Here is a 20,124-nt window from a genome sequence, read left to right as displayed (position 1 = left end):
AGTTCCACCTCCCCCCAAAAGACCCCTGGGCTACCCTTGAGCCCCACCAATTCCGAAACTCGAAACGCCCCAAAATACATCCACAACATGAGCGTGGAAAAAAGAATGGTCTCCTCTGGGGTGTGGCAAATCGTCGGCAAAAGCTGTATCAAACCCCGAGCATGCCCTCTGTGATGGATGCAAAAATAACAGTTGATGGACAGAATGCAGAACAATGTCATACATTCACCCCAGTACAGAGATCTGGGCCTAAATCCATTGTTATTTTGCACTCCACACCACCCCAGTTCAGACATGGCCATATGCAAATCAGCCTTGACCCTGTGCCTCATGGGAACAGTCCAGCCCGAACTCACGTCTGAGCACACCCATCCCACTCGGGGCGGAGTGCAAAAGTCAAGCTATCCTGGCTGAAGACGGCTGATAGCCAGAAACTGGTCCTAAGATGCTTGATTCTGGTCCAGGAAAGACATGGCTTGGCAGTTTGGGCTGGACTGTTCCCATGAGGCACAGGGTCAAGGCTGATTTGCATATGGCCATGTCTGAACTGGGGTGGTGTGGAGTGCAAAAAAAGATGGATTTAGGCCCAGATCTCTGTACTGGGGTGAATGTATGACATTGTTCTGCATTCTGTCCATCAACTGTTGGTTTTGCCTCTGTGATGGGCCGGCGCCGACTAAACCTGGCACCCCTCTCCTGCACCCAACCTTCCAATAGCCACATTCCCAGTTCCCCTGCTGACGGCACGTAACCCCACCACAACTTCCCCATGAAAGCGACAGCCGACAACTTGCCGCAATCGTCACTTTCGACAACCCCTTGTCCATCATCCGCAGCATAAACGGCACCACCTGTTCGGCCCGTAGCCAGCGTTCGTCCTGCCGTACTGTTGCACCGTCCAAAAATTCCCCCAATGTCTGCTTGTATGCTCTCCAGGTAGAAATGGCCACCGACGCTCTTACCAGTTGTACGACCCGGTCTCTCCCACTGACCACAGTTCCAACGACACCAGCTTCTTGCATTTGTTCGCCTCCATGGCTTGCCCATGGAACCTCAGCCACTGTGAACGAGACAAAGCATCCGTCTACAGTTTTCCCTGTAGCATGGTCAGATCATTCGGCAATCATTTTTACCATACTGACTCATAACCCCAACCCTCCGCAATCCACTACCCGCACCCCTATCATTACTAGAGCCTGGAAAAACTTGGACTATCCTCTTCTGACTAACATTCTGACTAAATCCTCCTATGAGGCTTCACCGCACCCTGCGCTACTGTCCAGCAGATACCAGGAATGGATTCTGGATGCCATTAATCAAGTAGCCCCACCTAAAACCATTATCTCTAACCGGGCCACGCCATCTGCTCAATGGTTCGGCTACAAAGACAGTATTGCAGGAATTTAGAAAGGCGTTGGCGCAAGCACTATAGGCCCTCGGATAAGCAAACTTATAAAGATGCGCTAGCACTATATAAGAAAGCTATAATTAAGCACAAAAGTGCTTTCTTTCTTGCCCAGATCGAGTGCGCCCAGAACTCAGCCAGAAAACTTTTCCAAGTAGTCGATTCCCTCTCTAATCCCCCGACAGGGCCTCCTATTGAACCTACCCAAGATCTGTGTAATGCCGTGGCAACGTTCTTCTATACCAAGGTCATGAATATCTACTCATCTTTCTCTCCCCCTACCTGCTTGGACCACACTGACCCTTTCCCCCGTCCCTCTTTTCTCACTCCTACCTTCTCCAACTTTCACATGGTCACGACGGATCAGATTAGCAAGCTAATCACGTCCATTAAATCTGGGTCCCCACTAGATCCCTGTCCCCTTCCATACTGAATGCTCTAACTGAGGTTATTACCTCTTCACTCACGGACCTATGCAATACCATCTTCCAGACAGGTACATATCCCGAAATTTGGAAAAAGGCGGTCATTAAGCCCTTGTTAAAAAATCCTTCCCTGGACCCCGCTGACTCTGCCAGTTATAGACCTATCGCCTGCCTTCCATTCCCGGCTAAAATATTTGAGGCTATTATGAACACACAGCTTTCGGATTTCATCGATTGCCATCAGCATCTAGACGATACCCAGTTCAGCTTCAGGAAGGGCCACACCACTGAGACGGCTCTGATAAAAGCCTCGGACGAGATCAGAACTATAATAGACCAAGGTGGTGCAGCGGTCCTGATACTTCTGGATCTGTCCACTGCCTTTGACACGGTCGATCACTCCATCCTGATCGACCGTGTCACATCCCTGGGGGTGACTCACCTTGCCAGGGATCTCATTGCTTCGTTTCTGGCTAACCGCACTCAGGCGGTGAAACTGGGCACCTTTTATTTGCCCATCTTCACCCTTCTGTGCGGGGTACCCCAGGGCTCCTCGTTAAGCCCCACACTATTCAACATATATGTGGCGGATCTGGCGAGAGTTATTAAAGCACACGGACTCCGCTTAACCACCTACGCGGATGATACCCAATTGGTGCTGGCGGTCCATAAGGATGGACCAGCCGTGGCCGCAAGATTTCAGGAGGGGATGTTGGCCATCGGCTCATGGAGGTCAAGCAACTTCTTAAAGTTAAATTCGGACAAGACCGAGGTGATGACCTTTGGCAACCTCTCTCCGGAATGGTCTTCCATCTGGTGGCCCAGTGAAATGGGCCCACCTCCCACTCCGGTTGCCAAGGTCAGAAACCTCGGTATCTTGTTCGATGAGAGGTTGCTGTTCAAACACCACGTGAATTCGGTGGTCTCATCCTCATTCTAAACTTTAAAAAAGATCAAAAAATTGTTGCCATTTCTCCCCTCAGGGGCGAGGAAAACTTTGATTACCACTCTCGTATTCTCTAAATTGGATTACGGCAACGCCCTCTTCCTAGGCACGCAAGAACAGACCCTAACTAAACTACAATCGGTGTAAAATGCAGCGGCCAGACTTTTGTTAGACATTCCCAGCCGCCGCCCCACCTCTCTGGCCATACGTCACCTGCATTGGCTTAGAGTCAAGAGCCGGATAAAGTTCAAGGCACTATGTATTGCCTATAAAGCCATCCATGATTCAGGACCTAGGTTCCTCAAAGATGCCTTTCGGATCTATGCTCCTCAAAGACCCCTTCGTTTGGCGTGTACCCACCTCCTCTCCGTCCCACGTACCAGAACAACCAGCTGGGGAGACAGACGCTTTTTAGTGGCAACCCCTAGACTGTAGAACTCTCTCCCTTTGTTCATCAAAACCAGTCCTACTCTTATCATCTTCCGTAAACTCCTGAAAACCTGGTTATTTAATCAATGATTTATCTGGTAGCTCTCCACCCCAGGCAGTCTGATATGCGCCGAGACACCCTCGGGTAGTTGTGCGCAATAAAAATCTCAAAAACATAAACATAAACATTGTCATTGTACCCCCTGGGCACATGTCAGGCTTGAAACAAAATGTCATGCTCCAAACATCTCAGCACGAACACCCTCATCAACTTGAGCACCTGTGGGGCCCTGGCTGACTGCCTGTTGACGACCTGCACCACCGACATGTTGTCCACTTTGAAGAGCACCCGTTTGTGCGCTAGCACTCGTGCCCACACTGTCACCGCCACTACCAGCGGGAATAGCTCCAAAAAGGCGATGCTCCGACCTCCATCCTGCCAATGCGGCGGCCATTCCTCCGCGCACCCCTTCACCTGCCAGTATAGACTGAAACCACCCACCCCGCTACATCCGACTAGATGGTGACGTCCCATTCCATGTCCTCAGGGGGCGCCATGGGCACACCATTGAACCGCTCTAAAAAATGCCCACCACATACGCAAGTCCTCCCTCGTCCCTGCAGACAATCGCAGGTGACGATGTGGCAAAGTAAGTCCGGACAGTGCCAGGCCTAGTCGTCTGCAAAAAATGTGGTCCGCCCGCACGACGCAGCATGCAAAGTTCAAATGCCCCAGCAGAACCTGGACCTCATGCACTGTCACCTTCTGTTTCCTCAACATGGTATCCACCAATGCCAACATATGCACCTTCTTGTCCCCCAGCAGGCGTACTTCCATGGCCACGGAGTCGGGCTCTATTCCCAAAAATGGCAGCACCGTACTGGGACCCTGCGTCTTCTCTGGTGCCAAGGGCACACCCAAGTAGCCCATGAGTTCCATAAAACCATCCAGCTGCTGCTGGCAATCCGCCGAACCAGGCCATCCCACCAAGAAGAAGTCATCCAGGTAGTGCGTCACCGTCTCATTGCCCGTGTGCCAGGAAAAAGCCCACTGCAAAAAGGTACTGAAGGGTTCAAACAACACGCACGATATCGAGCATCCCATGGGCAATGCCTTGCCCATGAAAACGTCCCCATCAAACTGGATCCCCAACAGGTGGTCGTCCTCCGGATGTGCTGGTAGCAGTCTGAACGCCGACTTAATGTCGCATTTCGCCATGAGAGCACCGGCCCCTACCAAAAGCCACTAGCCTCTGTGCCACATCCACAGACGAGTAAGACACCGATGACAACTCCGACGATATATAATCATTCACCAACGTTCCTTCCGGCCACGAGAGGTGTTGAATCAGGCGAAATTGCCCCAGCTCCTTCTAAAGCACCACGCCGATAGGAGAGATAATCAAATCCTGAATGGGTGCTTCCCGAAAGGGGCCCGCCATCCGCACCTCATTGAACAACTTGTCTCGCACCACCGCCTTGTGCGCATTGACCGATTTCAGATTCTACGCCCACCTGGCAATCCTCGGACCTTCGAACTCCAGTCGGAAACCCTCTCAGAACCCCTGCCGCAACATACCCGCGTCGAAAGGGGCGAGGCGCTAGCGGCAGGCCACTGGCCGTATAGATCGTCTTACCGAACTTCGCCCCCCCATGGTCTGCTGATACAGATCCGAATCGAGCTCACCCCACTTGCCTCCGGGTCCGCGGCCAAGCGCGCTCGAAACTCCTCATCATAATGCGACCACGCATAACCCTCATAAGTTACCTGCGCCCGTCGGATCGCGTCCATATATTTGAAAAGCGTGACCTTCCGCTCCGGGTACTTCTCACAGTACACGCTGGCGAATATCAAATACCCCGCCGACCAATTTTCTATGTTCAAAGGGACCTTTGGCTACTTAGCTAACTCCTGTTCCTCCTCCTTCGACCCCTCCTTTGCCGTCAGTTCATGGTGTAGGAGCTTCAGAATATCTACATAGTCCCCCTTCCAAATCTTCTCTTTGGCAGCCAGCGATAAGTGCGGCCCCAGGGATTTCGTAATACCCATATAAGAAAGCTTGCGTACCGGTACATCGCAGCTCTCTTTTCCTGCCTTGCACCCTTTGCTTCCCTCATCCGTCTTCGCTTCCCCGGATCCCTCGCCCCCTGACACGTCCGCCTTAGCGTCCCCAGACCCGCCGACGACCGCTACATCTGGGCCCACCCCGTATCCTTCACATACGTACCCTGACTAAGGCGCACCCCCTCGTTCCCCCCTTTTGCATCTGTCCCCACAGACACCTTCCCCCGTGAGATCCCGCCCGACCCGCTCCCCGCTCCTCTTCCTTTCTAACCTGGCGTCAAGGCCGGAATCCACACTGGATCCAGCCTCCTAACCAGTGGAGCAGGTGGGCAGCCACTCTCCACGTTTCACACCTTGTGTTCACCTGCAAAACACTAGTAACAGCGTTACTCTGCTCCCCCATCTTGTCCTGCCCCCCGCCCCTTCCGAATTTCCCCCTCCTCCGTGCTGTCATCCTCCTAGACCAGCTGGTACATCTCGCCCTCCTGCTCCATACCTAGAACATCCTCCAAATCCTGCCCTCGGCCGCCCTCCACGGGCTCCAGCCAGCTCAGTCCTGCCCTTTCCCTATATGCATGTAGCAGCTCCCCCAAATCCACACTCTCCCTCCTCCCCTCCTCCTGATACTCCTCATGGTCCCGATCAGCACTGACGGACCTCTGCCCCCATCCTCCGGCGGCCATCTCGACCCTTCGGGGTGGGGCTGAGCAGGACCTACCGCCCGCCTCCCGTAGGATGCCATCGTCTGGTCCCTCGTGGGAGAGCGATCGCCCATACAAGGCAGAGCCGGCCCATCCCCTTGGCGGAGTGGAGCCGCATTCTGCTCTCCCGAGCACCTTACCACACTTTCCTGTCGGGAAAAAGAAGTGGAGTCCAGCATGCCGGGGTTAAAATGTTCCCCCGCCCTGCCCGATCCCCCTGCGGACCCCCACACCCCCTGCACCCCTCCACCCCCGCCAAATGACCCCCTGCCATGAATCGGTATCCCGCCATGCCTCCCTATCCCCTCCCGGAACCCTCAAACCCCACCCCCCAAACACCCAGCCGCCCCCTACTCCTCCCCGTCGCTCCAAACCAGGGACTCTGATTCTTGGTGCCCCGAAATGCCCTCGCCCACACCTAAATGCCCCACACCTAGTTTCTTCCCCATATGCACACCCGCTGCCCCATCACCCCACCGGCCCCTGCCTGTCTCAGCCCTCCCGTACTCACCGGGCCTTGCCATCGCCTCGGTCTCTGGCCTGGTACCTAAGGTCCGCCAACCCGTGCCCCCGCGGCCAAATCCAGCCCCCTGCGCCACCCGCCCTGTTCGCTCCCTCACGGCCCCACCCTTGGTGGCTGCCGCCTACTTGCCCCCTCAATACTCCCAGCTCCCCCCAGTGCCTAACCCGCCCCTTCACCGACCCCTCCCACCTCCCCTCCCCCCTCCTCTCCCCAGAGTCTTCAATTAAGAGGGGGGACTCCCCAGTCACTACCTGGTGTGTGGGCACCCCCCACCTGCCCTCGCTCCGTAGCTCGCACATGGCCCCCCCAGCCCCACCCCCATCACTGAGCCCCACCACGCCCCCCCTCCCGCAACGAGTCTCCTGCTGTCCGCTCCTCTCTCGCCCCCCCAGCCCCCACGACAAACTACAATACGGGCCTCGGGCAGCGCCAACGCTCCCGCCGTGCGGCCACGCCGCACTCAATCACCCGTCCTCCAGCCCCGCTCCCCGCCCCCAACCGCTGCCGCACACGTGGCGGCTCAGATGGTGAGCACCGCTGCGGCGGCATCGCTCGCCACGTGCCACGGCGGCCTCACCTTTGTTATGTTATGTTATGTTATGTTATGTTAACTGGATTTATTACGCGCGCAGCTGCCCCAGCAAAGGGGTGTCCTGGCGCGAGGACAAAAGCCAGGGGACCGGACAGAAGAAAACACAACAACAACAGAACTGAGGCGCCAAGGGGAAAAGGAAGGTTTTTACCGCCTTCCTAAAAGCGAGGAGCCCCTCGATGGCCCGGATATGGACAGGCAAGGAATTCCATAGCTTAGCAGCAAGGACTTGGAAGGAACGTCCGCCAGCCCTGGATCTCTTAAAACGGGGAATTGTGGCAAGATGGAGAGCAGAGGACCTCAGAGTGCGAGTAGGCACATAGAGAGAGGTAAGTTGCTGGAGAATAGTAGGGGAGGAGAATTTAAGGATTTTAAAAGTCAAAATCAAAGTTTTGAATTTAATTCTCTGTGCCACTGGGAGCCAATGGAGGTTATAAATAGTTCTCCTGGCTGAGCAAAATTTGGGCAAGCCAACCAGAGCCCTGGCGGCAGCGTTCTGAACGCGTTGGAGGCGGGAGAGCTCAGCCTGGTTGACTCCAAGAAAAAGAGAGCTGGCGTAGTCCAATTTGGACAAGATCATGGCTTGCACGATAAGTTGGCGGGTGGGAGCGTCAAAAAATTTAAAAGTGGACCGAAGCTGACGCAAAATCCCAAAGCAAGATGCAGCAGTCTTTTTAGTATGGGTGGAAAAACTCAACTGGGAGTCAAACCACACCCCGAGATTTTTTACTTCGGTAACGGGGGTAGGAGTAGAGCCGAGCTCTTGAGGCCACCAGCTATCGCCCCACAGATGAATTTGTTTTCCCACAATGAGCACCTCGGTTTTCTTAGCGTTCAATTGCAGGAAATTGTCATTCATCCACTGAGCCACGGATAAAAGTCCCTCGCGGAACTTGGCTGCCTCGAGATCGGAAGCCCCACTAAGTGCAACCGCCAGCTGGGTGTCGTCTGCGTAGGACACGATGGAAAGGTTCCCACGCATGGCGACATCAGCTAGCGGCTGGACATATAGGTTAAATAAGGTGGGGCTTAAAGCAGATCCCTGTGGAACTCCCTGGGCAATCACATGTGGTTTGGATTCAAAGGGGGGAGTAGTGACCCTGAAGGAGCGATCAGATAGAAAAGATCTGAACCAATCAAGAGCCGACTTGTCCACCCCAGCCTCAACCAGACGTTGGAGTAGGATGTCATGGGAGACAGTGTCAAAGGCGGCACTTAGATCGAGAAGCACAAGTGCCGCCGTGTGACCAGAATCCACCAACATGCGAAGGTGTTCAGCCATGTACAGGAGCGCAGTCTCAGTACTGTGACCGGGCCTAAAGCCATTCTGCGTAGGATCTAAAATGTTCGCAGAATGGAGATGGTTAGCTAGAATGGTATTGACATGAGCCTCAGTCAATTTGGCCGCCCACGGGAGGAGTGAAATGGGGCGGTAGTTTTCTGCTTTTTTGGGGTCCAGAGCAGGTTTCTTTAGAATAGGGACCACCTGCGCCTGTTTCCAGGCAAGGGGTACCGAACCCGAGGTCAAGGACAGATTAATAAGTTCACGAAGAGGAGGGAGGCAAAAGAAAGGAGAATCTCTGAATTGTGCAGGCCGCAGGGGGTCTTTTGGAGAGCCTGATTTCACTCTGATAACAAGTTTATCAAACTCCTCCATGGAAAGCTCTGAGAGATGGGATAATGACATAGAGGTTTTAGAAGTAGCTGTGGTACTCTGTCGAAGGGCAGTAGGATTGGGAAAGGCGCGATAAATACCTTCCACTTTGTCAACAAAAAAAGTGGCCAAATCCTCGCAATGGGAGGAAGAGCAGATCACAGTGGTAGAGGTTCTGCAGGTGGCAAGATCTTTCAATGCTTTGAAGATAAGTTTGCTGGGATTATTGCTAGCATTGAACTCACGAGAGAAGTGGGAGGCCCGGGCCCTACAAATAGCTCTGTGATATTTCTTGGTGGTGGCGCGGTACAAGGCTTTCTTGACCGGATCATATGACTTGCGCCACTGTCTTTCGGCTTGTTTACATGATTTTTTTTGTAGCCGAAGAGTGTCATCAAACCAGGGGCTGGAATGAGTGCGCTGTTGTTTGGACAGGGTGAGAGGGATAAGCTTGTCTAGCGCATTGGTGAGCCAGCTACAATAAAAGTTGTAACCGGATTCCACATCTGTAAAAGGGGCCAAAGGGACTTCGTCTAGCAGCTGATGAAAATCATTGAGTTTTAACTTTTTCCAAGGGCGCCTGAAAATGGCGGGAGTAGAGGCGACTGCAGGAAGATCCTCAAGTAACAGATGGCATTCAATTAGGTGGTGGTCTGTCCAGGCCATAGGTCTAGGGGGCAATACTTTGGCCGATGTTATGGAAGTAAAAAAAGGATCTAGGATATGACCACCAATGTGCGTATTATGTTGAACTAATTGAAAAAGTTGGAGAGCCTCCAAGTCAGCACATGTACTGCTAGCCGCCGAGGGACAGGGAGAGTCAAAATGCAGATTGAGGTCCCCAATAATATTAAAATTAGCAGTTTTCAAGGCCAAAGAACTAACCACATCGGGAAGGGCAGCTCTGAAGGCAGCATCGGGGCCAGGAGGCCGGTAAATAAGTAGGCCAGAAAAAGAAAAATGCGGATTGACAGAAACTGAAAAGTAGGCACTTTCGCATCCCGCAATATCCATAGCCTTCCATGTGCATGGATATATAGTTTTAATAGCGGCAGCGATGCCGCCCCCTCTAGAGTCACGATTGAGGGTATAGATAGTATACTCTGAGGGGAGTGCAGAATTGATAGCAACTGATGCGTCGTTATGGAGCCATGTTTCGGACATAAAAAGAATGTCAGGGGACTCATCAAGTAGATCATGGATATCGAGATGGTGTTTAACCAGTGATCTAACATTAAGATGATAGACCTTAAAGATTGTAGGCTCTAATAACACGCAGGGGACAGGACAGAGAGTAGAAATAGGGGTAGGTGGTGGAAGCGTAAAAGAACAATCAGGACATCTAAAGGGGCCATGCAAGGGATAAATAGAATGGGACGAACAAGGGGCAGGGATAGGACGGAAAAGATATAGGTCGGATCTAGAGTACATGACAGCAGCAGAACTGGGCAGAACAGCTATACGCACCGACCAGGTGCTGAGCCCTGCCCTAGCGCTTCCTCAGCGCTGACGGGCGCAGACGGGCAGGACTCTGGCGCGACTCAGGCGCAGAGAGGGCGCGACCCGCTGCGCGTCAACGCTGCGCGCTAGAGCAGAGCTTAAGTAGGGCGGGCGGAGGAGGGCCGCAAGGCTAGAGCGCTCGGTCCGGCGTCTCTAGGACGGCGCGTCCTCACCCAAGATGGCGCCTATGCAAATAACGGCGAGCTAAGAACCCACGGAAACCCAGACCCGCTAAGTAGCGGTGCGGGAGCCAATTATGTGCAGTGAGGGCCAGGAGTCCCTATTAAAACCAGGGTAAAGTAAAAACACAAAGAACAAAAATAGGATAAATGCGGTAATTAAAAAGCGCGAAGCGCTGAGCAGCGATGTGTTGCAGCGTCAGGGTCTCAGCCACGCTGTTCGTCCAGAATGATACTAGCAGGCCAGGTAACAATTAGCCTTAAGTAGGGCGGGCGGAGGAGGGCCGCAAGGCTAGAGCGCTCGGTCCGGCGTCTCTAGGACGGCGCGTCCTCACCCAAGATGGCGCCTATGCAAATAACGGCGAGCTAAGAACCCACGGAAACCCAGACCCGCTAAGTAGCGGTGCGGGAGCCAATTATGTGCAGTGAGGGCCAGGAGTCCCTATTAAAACCAGGGTAAAGTAAAAACACAAAGAACAAAAATAGGATAAATGCGGTAATTAAAAAGCGCGAAGCGCTGAGCAGCGATGTGTTGCAGCGTCAGGGTCTCAGCCACGCTGTTCGTCCAGAATGATACTTTACTTTGGGCCGCAGGATATCCATGCGATCCGCATCTTCCAGGAGGCAGAGGGCCTCCACAACCCGAGGATCCTCGAGCCGCGCCATCACTACTCAAGCAAAGCAATACAAAAGGGGATGATGGACGGAGCGTTTTAGCAAATCAAACACTCATCCACAGTCAACTGATCTGGGTTTAATCCATCACCCTTCTTTAGCTCACTCAGCCACCCCAGTTCAGACATGGCCATATGCAAATCAGTCTGACCCTGTGCCTCATGGGAACAGTCCAGCCCGAACTGCCAAGCCATGTCTTCCCTGGACCGGAAACAAGCATCCTGGGACCGGTTTCGGATTCATAATCCTCATCAGCCAGGCTATCTTGAATCCAGTGGCCAAGTGAGCAAGGGACTCACGTCTGAGCATACCCTGCCAACTTAGGGCGAACAAAGAGATACAAAAGGGGATGATGGACGGAGCGTTTGAGCAAATCAAACACTCACCCCCAGTCAACTGATCTGGGTTTAATCCATCACCATTCTTTAGCTCACTTAGCCACCCCAGTTCAGACATGGCCATATGCAAATCAGTCTGACCCTGTGCCTCATGGGAACAGTCCAGCACGAACTGCCAAGCCATGTCTTCCCTGGACCGGAAACAAGCATCCTGGGATCGGTTTCGGATGCACTACTCAGCAAGGCCCACACTGACAGGCACTCCCACCGCAACAGCTACACCTTGCCACGAACCGCCACACGCAGCCCAAAGGCAGAACCAGCAGCAGTCCCACAATACCAGCGATCAGCCCAGGCACTACTCACGCAAGGACAAGGCAATGCCAATATACAGCAAGGAAAAGAAATGCGAAAGAAATGCGAAAGAAATGCGAAAGAAATGCGCCCAAGTGCCAAAAGAAATGTGCCCACAGGCCACTCCAACCGGCTGCTTGGTCACTACCACTAAATGGTGGTTATTACCCTAAAATGGCCGGTTAAATAATAACCTAGCCCAAACCCAGCCCAAAAGTAGCCCACCCAGCCGAAAATTAGCCCACAGAGCCCAACCAGCCCAACTGAGGTGCTGGCTGCTCCCCCCGGCCCAAAATCCCCCGGGAGGAGCATGCCTCCCACTGGTCTTCCACCGCTTCCAAAGCCCTATTTTAATGAGAGGCTCAAGAATTGTCATACCTGTAAGCCTGAGACAACAGCTGATTGAGTTAGCCCACAAAGGACATCATGGTATTGTAGCTATCAAAAGGGCCCTAAGAGATCGAGTCTGGTTCACACACTTAAACGAGTGGGTTGAGAGGGAACTTAGAGTGCCATCTTTGCAACTGCTTTTCCCCCAAAGTGACTCAAGATGCACTGACCATGTCTGATCTTCCTGCAACAGCTTCGGAAAGGGTTGCAGTTGATTTATTTGGGCCCCTAGGGAATGGACATTATCTCATGGTAGTGATTAATAAATATTCAGTTGTCATCCAACAACCCATAACCAGGTCGAGAGCTGGAAAACATCTTTGCAGCATGGGGTGTCCCCAGCACTCTCAAATCTGACAATGGTCTGACATTCAACAGCAAAGAGTCCAAAGAGTTCTTAGTCAGATTGAATGTCAAGCATCAAAAAGTACACTTCTGTGGCCCCAAGTAAATGGTATTGGGGAAAATGTATGGGTACCCTCAAAAGGCTTATTCAGTGAACATCCCTTGAGGGGATTTAACTGAAGGACGCCCTGTGACAAACCTTCGTGTTTATCGTTCAACTCCTCCCTCCACAACAAGTGAAAGCCCCGCCACCTTGCTGTTTGCTAGTGCCATCAGAACCAAAATACTACAATGGACAGCAGACCGATCCTTGAGTGCTGACAAGGATCATGTCACCGACACTTCTCAAAAGCGCAAGATGAAGACATATGCCAATCGGCGTCAGAGAGCCCAAGAGACAATCTTCAATGAAGGTGACTTAGAGTCCCGGTTAGGCGGGAGCGAAAGCGCAGAAAACAGACACTCCATTTGCTATTGATGGCATGCAAAGGACACAAGGTGACTGCACATCCTCTCAGACAATCCATCACAGAGGATTTGTCACATTCCAAACACCTACCCCTGCGAGCATTAGCTCCTACACCTACCGATAAGGCTCTCTTGCCTGACAGTCCAGATCAAACATCAGAACCTGAACCATCGGTGCCCAAATAGAGTGCATCTCAACCACTCCCTCTCACTCGATCTGGTCGACTAGTGCAAGTGCCTCAACGACTCATTGAAGAAATATTCAATAATTATTGTTTGCACTTTTTGTTTAACAAAGTGGGGGATGTAGTGTTGTGAGACTATGTGTGGTTGGACCCTTGCAGTTCTTGGCGGACTCAGGAGAGAAAGTACGTTACTGGTTGAAAGGTGTTAAGGTGTGGCGATTATGAGGTAATCAGAGAACAGAGTGAGATTGTATGCTGAGGAATAAAGATGTACAATCCAGAGGTCTGTGTGTGGCATATTGATTTGCAAGCTCCCGAGCTGGGGAGAACGCTACGGTTACACATTGCCAGCCTAGTTAGTGACAAGTCGCAGCATTAATAAGAGTACAGCCAGCCTGATTAGTGAGTGTGCATTGAGATTGTTTAGTGAAGGTACATCCAGATATGTTAATGGGAATGTAGCCAAGGGGCATGTTATCTAGCAGATTACTTGGATATAGTGTAGACAGACTGATTATTGAGCGAAATTCAGTCCTGTTTAGTTCGTGTGAAATTGGGTTTGTGGATGTGCAATATGACTTGCAATAAGTGAGCCAATCGGTGTAATAAGTGAGCCAACAGCCATACTTGTGTGTGTGAGCTTAGACTGGTAGAGGAGACACACGTAAAGAGATAAGTGGCCACCACATAACATTGGTGGGCAATGCCATGAGCCCAAAAGAGGGAATTAATAGGTTAAAACCTCGTTGCTTCCACCTGTCAAGGACCATCTTCCCAATATGGCCTCTAATTCGCGACATGGAAAGGGGCGGTCAATCTTAGGCAAAATATGTTGTGATCTCTAGCACCAAGTTACGCCTCGCTCCAAATCTTGGGAAAACCAAATAAAATTATAAAATAAATAATCTGAATAGAATCGGGGCATTGACTACATTGTTTAAACTGCATAGGGTGCCTCTTGCTAGCTGTGAGCTATAGTTGCCATTAGTTCTGGGCACCTCGTATGAGAGTCTTTTTTACAACCCTTGTGTGAGAAAGTGCCATCTTTCTTGCCTTGGTATGCCCCCACTTTTTTCTGAACTGTTGATGTGCTTTGACTGAGTATGCCCTGGGTTACTGCCAACCAGGTACACAGGGCCTGTGTTCCCTCCCTAAAACTGTGTTGAAACTAAAACCTAATTGGCATCTCCGGCCACCTATCAGCCCCTAGTAAATGGTACCCTAGGTACCTAGGGCATGGTGACCAGAGAAGACCCCTGAGGACTGCAGCACTTATTGTGCCACCCTCAGGGGCCCTGTGTTCTGACACCCACACACTGCCTTTGCAGGCTGAGTGTCGAAGTACAGAACTAAACAAAGAGTCGACCTGGCACACATCCCTGTGTGCCATGCCCACAGAACTGAAGTAAGATTTCCTGACCTCAAAAGACACCCCTGCACCCGGCGCTCCATGCCCCCCTGTGCCCAACTCCTGGGTGCCTACCTACCCTCCAAGATCCCAACTTACCCCTCGAAGTGCTGGTCGCTCCAGAACTTCCTCCGTCGCCGAGCCTGCAGCCTTTGTTCCCTTTTCAAGATCCTCATTGAATAACATTGAGCGCCCGACGGCTCAAAAGCACTCTGCACCCCACCGCCTAAGTGTCCCTGGCAGTGCAACCTGTACCCTATCCTACTTCCCCATTTGCCCTGAGCAAGTGACCAGGAGCCCAGCTCCCACAGCTGCGTGGCCTGCTAGCCAGCAGCCACCAACCGAAGGCCCCCTGCCTCTCATTGAATAACGTTGGGCCTAACTACCTCTTCACCCGGCCGCCCCTGTGCCACTGAGGCTGTACCAACTGTACCTACCTGACCCTGGGGGACCCCTGAGTCTAAGCCCGGAACCTTAACTTCACCAGTCGAGTACTCACCTGAAAACCGATGACTCACTTTTCTGCAATAGGATAACATTGACTGGTTTGACTCGAAATTTCTTCTAAGTGTGACGTTTTGAAACTTTAAAATATTCATTTAAAATCAGCCGAATAACGAATTTCGAATTACTCACTTTGGATCAGGAGAGAAGCCAGTACTTTACCTTATAGCCTAGTATTGAACCGCAAAAGTAATCACAATCGTGTTTGCTAGTAATCTAAATTTCTGCCGTAGGAAACCATTGACTGTTTTTCTGTGAAAATTCTTCTAAGTGTGAAGTTTTGAAATGTTAAAATATTCATCTAAAATCAGCCGAATATCGAAATCCGAAGTACTCCCCTGTAATCAGGAGAGAAGCCAGTGCTGTATCTTTTAGCCCAGTACTGAACCGCAAAAGTAATCCCTAACAGGTTTACTAGTAACTTGTATTTTCTCCGTAGGAATCCATTGTCTGCTTCTCTATGACATTTCTTATGTCTACTTTTGAAAACTAGAAATATTCTTTAAAAATCATACGAAATACTGAAACGTAATTACTTACCTGTTTTAAGTTGAGACCCAAGTGCTGGCCCCAGGAGCCCAGTACTTGATTACAAAAGTAACGAGAACGTACTTTACCTGCAACCTGAATTTTCTCCCATTAGATAAGATTGCCAGCTTTCTGTTGAAAAGTTTCTAAGTGTGAACTTTTAAAATAGCTTTTTATTCCTGAAAATCACTACAATACCTAAAACGTTTTTGCTAAACTGTTTTCAGCTTAGACCCCAGGACTGAACCTAGGAGCCAGTCTTGGAATTACCAAAGTAATCTACAAAGTAATCAACTGTGTTTATGTAAGGAAATCCATTGAGCTTAACGCTAAATTGTCTGTAGAATTGTGTTGCCTACTGCAACCCCTGTACCTATTGTATTTACAAAGTTAATTGCCTTTCTGCAAAGTACCCATCTGAGACCTCTCATATGGAGAACAGTACATTTTGATACCTGTCGGTTCTAGAAATAAAACAACTATCAGCTAGATTCATCATAGTCCCTTTTTCCGAGTCCTTAATAGCGATTATTAAGGAATCGCTATTAAGGACTTGCAAAACGGGATTCATGTAGGAATCGCTAAATAAATTGCGATTCCTACAATTCCTTATTTGCGATTAGCAAATTGCTAATCACAAAAAGGATGCGATTTCAAGGGTGCCAGGGTGTCCAAAGGACACCCTGTAGCACCCCTGAAATGTAATCTACATTGGTGTTGCGCACACACATGTCCAAAGAACATGTGTGTGTGTAACATGCAACTTAGAAAAATGCATTTAAATGCATTTTTCTAAGTTTTCGCTATTTACCACGAGGTTTGACCTCGCGGTAAATAGCGGCCCAAAATTGCGATTTCGCAATTTTGAAATGGTTCATGAATTGCATTTAAGGAATCTCAAATAGAGATTCCTTAAATGTAATTCCTCGCAAATGTGCGAATTCTTTATTAGCGAATTTTGCATTTGGGATGATGAATCCCAAATGCAAAAATTGCACTCGCAAAGGGCCAGATTCTCAGAATCTGGCCCTTTGCGAGCGCAATTAAGCTTGATGAATCTGGCCGTATACCTTTTGCTGACTGAGTGTGTACAACAAATGCTTTACACTGTCCTCTGGTACTGCCTTACTGCTCGACCAAGCTACCACTTTAGAGAGTAAGGTCACACCTGGCTTTAACCTCTGTTATACCTCTGGGGTTTGTGTACTCTATACACACTGTACCTTATCCTGGTCCAGTATATATAGAGCCACTTTCTCACACCTTGCACTACTGAAAACATTAAACAACTCTTTTTCCACACAATGTGGAGGGAAGTTGGAAGGCTCCATGTAGAACTGCCAGTTTAATGCCGGATAAAACTTCCACTAACGGCTCTACGAGCTAAACTAATTTTGTAAGAACGGACCAGGCCTGTTTTTCGGCTGGGAAAGTGCGGGTCAGAAAACTGATGGCAAAAAATGCTGCCTGCACTGTATTATTTTCAAGGAAGCTTAGCTTTCGAGTGTCCTTCTTAAAGAGCAAATTAAGAGCCCATTCACAGAAGGATACTTTCCAAAATAAGGCCTGAGAAACAAGAGGTTTGCCGAACACGAAAGCACTGCATCGATTTAAAAATAAGAGGCATATCAGCAACAACCGGCGATAATTATCGCTAAGCGCACTTAGCGCTAGGATAATTTTTGCCGGCAGGGCAGACTCATCCATGATATCCACATTCCATTGGATATCAAGTCAATCTAAAAGCAGGCGTAAGGAAAGTAGCGATAACCAAGGTTAGCGCTACTTTTCTTATCGCTATGCTTGTTAGCTCACCCATTGATAATTGGAGAAATGTCGGTTAGCGACATTTCTCCAGTTATTTTGAGCTGAAACGCCCACTTTGCATCTCATTAGCGATGAAAAGGTGGGCATTACGGAAAAGGGCGTTAAGGCAAGGATTCACGCAGTAGCGTGACCTTGCTGATATAGAGATAAAATTACCGCCACTTTTCGGCCGAAAACGGACGCAAAAGCGGCGATAATTTTTTATTGCCGCCTTGTTGATATGCCCCTAAAGCTTTCCCAGAAACACATTACACTTTGTCTGTAAACGTGACGTGCGTGTCTAACTTTATCTCTGACATTTATCTTTCTGTTTGCTTTCCAGCTATTCCGAGAAGCCTCCTGCAGATCAGTAAGTCTTCGTTCATCTTCTATTTGCATGCTTATGTCTGCCAGTAATGTGTTTGAAATGGCGATAAGAACGCAAAGCATCGTGGGTGCAATGTTAAGAGACAGCAGGTTAAAAAACATACATTGGCAAAGCCAATTAGGTCTTGCCTTTAAAGAAGAGCGAGACATTGATTTGCTAATGGTTGTTTTAAAGTGCTTGGCACATCAGAACATCTGTCACAACGTGATTGTGCCAATAGATTGTGGTGCATGTGCCTGTATGGCAGCAATTTTGTTGATTATTTGAAGATGGCCACCATGTGAGCATGTGTGTGTGCATGGATCACAACATATGAGTCTTGGTGTATACACCATTATGATGCGAAAGCATCCAAATTTTACAGTACTATTCCAACAATGCTGTGTCAAAATGTAAATAATTTATTTTCACAGCATGCCTGAGCAATAAAGTGAGTGGCCTTGTAGCACTTTAAAGTTACTGGGCCATGTATTGAAATAAATAACTTACCCTAAGCCATATCCTTCAGTTTGCTGAACAAACATTTTGGGCTCTTTGGACTTTCACAATATGATGACTTTCTTGTTGGTACCCTAAAGCCTCACTTCTCTAGGCAGGACCATTCCTCTGCTACCAAAGTTTTGACCCAGAGTAAGCAGTATAAATCTTTCAACTTTCCAATATACTACTTACTCATCTATCCCTCTAACTGCACTGGGCCCCCTGCCATTAGATGGATTACAGCATGACCCCAACCACAGAGGTGAATGGGCCTCTGATGGATTTTCTCCGCCGATAGGAGGGTTGGGAATTAGGGTGTCCATTCACAAATGTTAGTCACCCAATGAGGACCATTAATTTTTTACTCACTCACAAATTTGAAATTAGGTTCAAATGCACAACTCTCAGGACCATACTGTAAAAATAAAGTATTGCAATGGAGAGTTTCAATCTTCTAAAGAATTTAAGTCTAACTAAAATGATACAAACCAGACCCTCTGCTACTACAATCAAAATAAAAGAAGGGGAACCTGATATTCTTAAAATATTTGCTGATACTCCCTACAACTCCTTTAGAATAATAGATTAATTTAATAGAGTTCAAATAAAGAACACCAGTAAACAATAAGACAATTTAGATAGGTATTGTACTAATGTCCCAAAAGTTATACAAATAAGCTATTGCTTACGCATCTCTGTCAAAATTCTTAGAAGATGTACTTTTAGACCACACATTCAGTCAGACTTACTAATCCAAAGAGGATAGTTTAAACAAACATCCGATATGAGATTGCATGCTTCCTACACCATTAGAGGCAAAGGAATAGTTCAGTTCTATCAAAGATTCAAAGCAAATGGGAAAAACAATCAATTTATTAACCCCTTCCGTGCGGCCGCGATTTTTCCCGTGTGCGGCCGCCGGACGAACACGGGCGGGGCATGACGAACCCCAGCCGTCATCAGCACACGAGCACCGTAGTGCATGACGGCTGGGGTTCGTCACCAGCATGGAAGGGGTTAAAGTCCTCTAAGGGCGAGTCCACGAGCTTTGGTGAAAAGAAGCAAAAATCAATTCGTTTGGCAAGGAAGAATTCCAAGTAGACTTTATGAGTGTTGCACCATTAGCCAAAGGGAAGTTCAAGATAGAGAAAATTAGGGATTGTGAGAAAAGGATAAGATCCAAAACTAAATGAGTGGTGTTCCATAAAATCTTTTGAGACGTGTGCGTCCGGCATTGAAAAGAAAAGAAAAATAATGGCACAGCCCCTCCTTTGGGGTTTCTTCTTTTATAGTACTTATGTCACCTTATCAGACATGGTGTCACTCCACTAGTCGGTCCATCATATGATTAGTTTACGTATGTTGTCACAAAATACATTTAGTTACTCATGCATTCTTTCCCAAGCATTGCATGTGAACGACTTGGCTTTCCGGGCCTCACAAGTTAGTCAACGGTAGAAAATGTATAAGGTTACAGATTTTGGCATGGGTGAGAGCTGATTTTTCCACTGGTCAATTCCACCATAAACTTCAAAAGAATGTTCTTTGTATATATGCTGAAGTGTGCACAGAACAAATAAAGCAAAGTTTGCAAAAATGTTAATGAATTACTATGTTTGCTAGGGGAAAAACAAATTCTGCCCCAGGAAGAACACGTTTACTGCTTATAATGCTTACATCAGTTCTAAATGAATTAAAATTAATTGGAATTAAATATAATGCATCATATCGTTATTTCATAATAAAAGAATAATACATTTTTCACCCATGTATTATCACACAAAATTGATTAGCATTAGCTTTGGACTGCTGCCACAAATTGTCAAAAATCCATAC

General features: G+C 49.1%; 1 protein-coding gene across 1 annotated transcript in view; it reads left to right on the top strand.

The window, feature by feature from the left end:
* LOC147711712 (uncharacterized) overlaps positions 1–20,124 on the top strand; it is a 251,462-nt gene that overhangs the window by 31,655 nt on the left and 199,683 nt on the right. Inside the window, exon 2 of the mRNA XM_086922427.1 lies at positions 17,764–17,790. Coding sequence (XP_086778553.1) covers positions 17,764–17,790 — 27 coding nt within the window. The remainder of the gene's footprint in view (positions 1–17,763; positions 17,791–20,124) is intronic.

Source organism: Lissotriton vulgaris, chromosome 5, assembly GCF_964263255.1.
Source record: "Lissotriton vulgaris chromosome 5, aLisVul1.2, whole genome shotgun sequence".
In the NCBI taxonomy this organism is placed as follows: domain Eukaryota; kingdom Metazoa; phylum Chordata; class Amphibia; order Caudata; family Salamandridae; genus Lissotriton; species Lissotriton vulgaris.
Note: the sequence above shows the minus strand (reverse complement) of the source record. Positions and strands in the feature narration are given on the sequence as shown.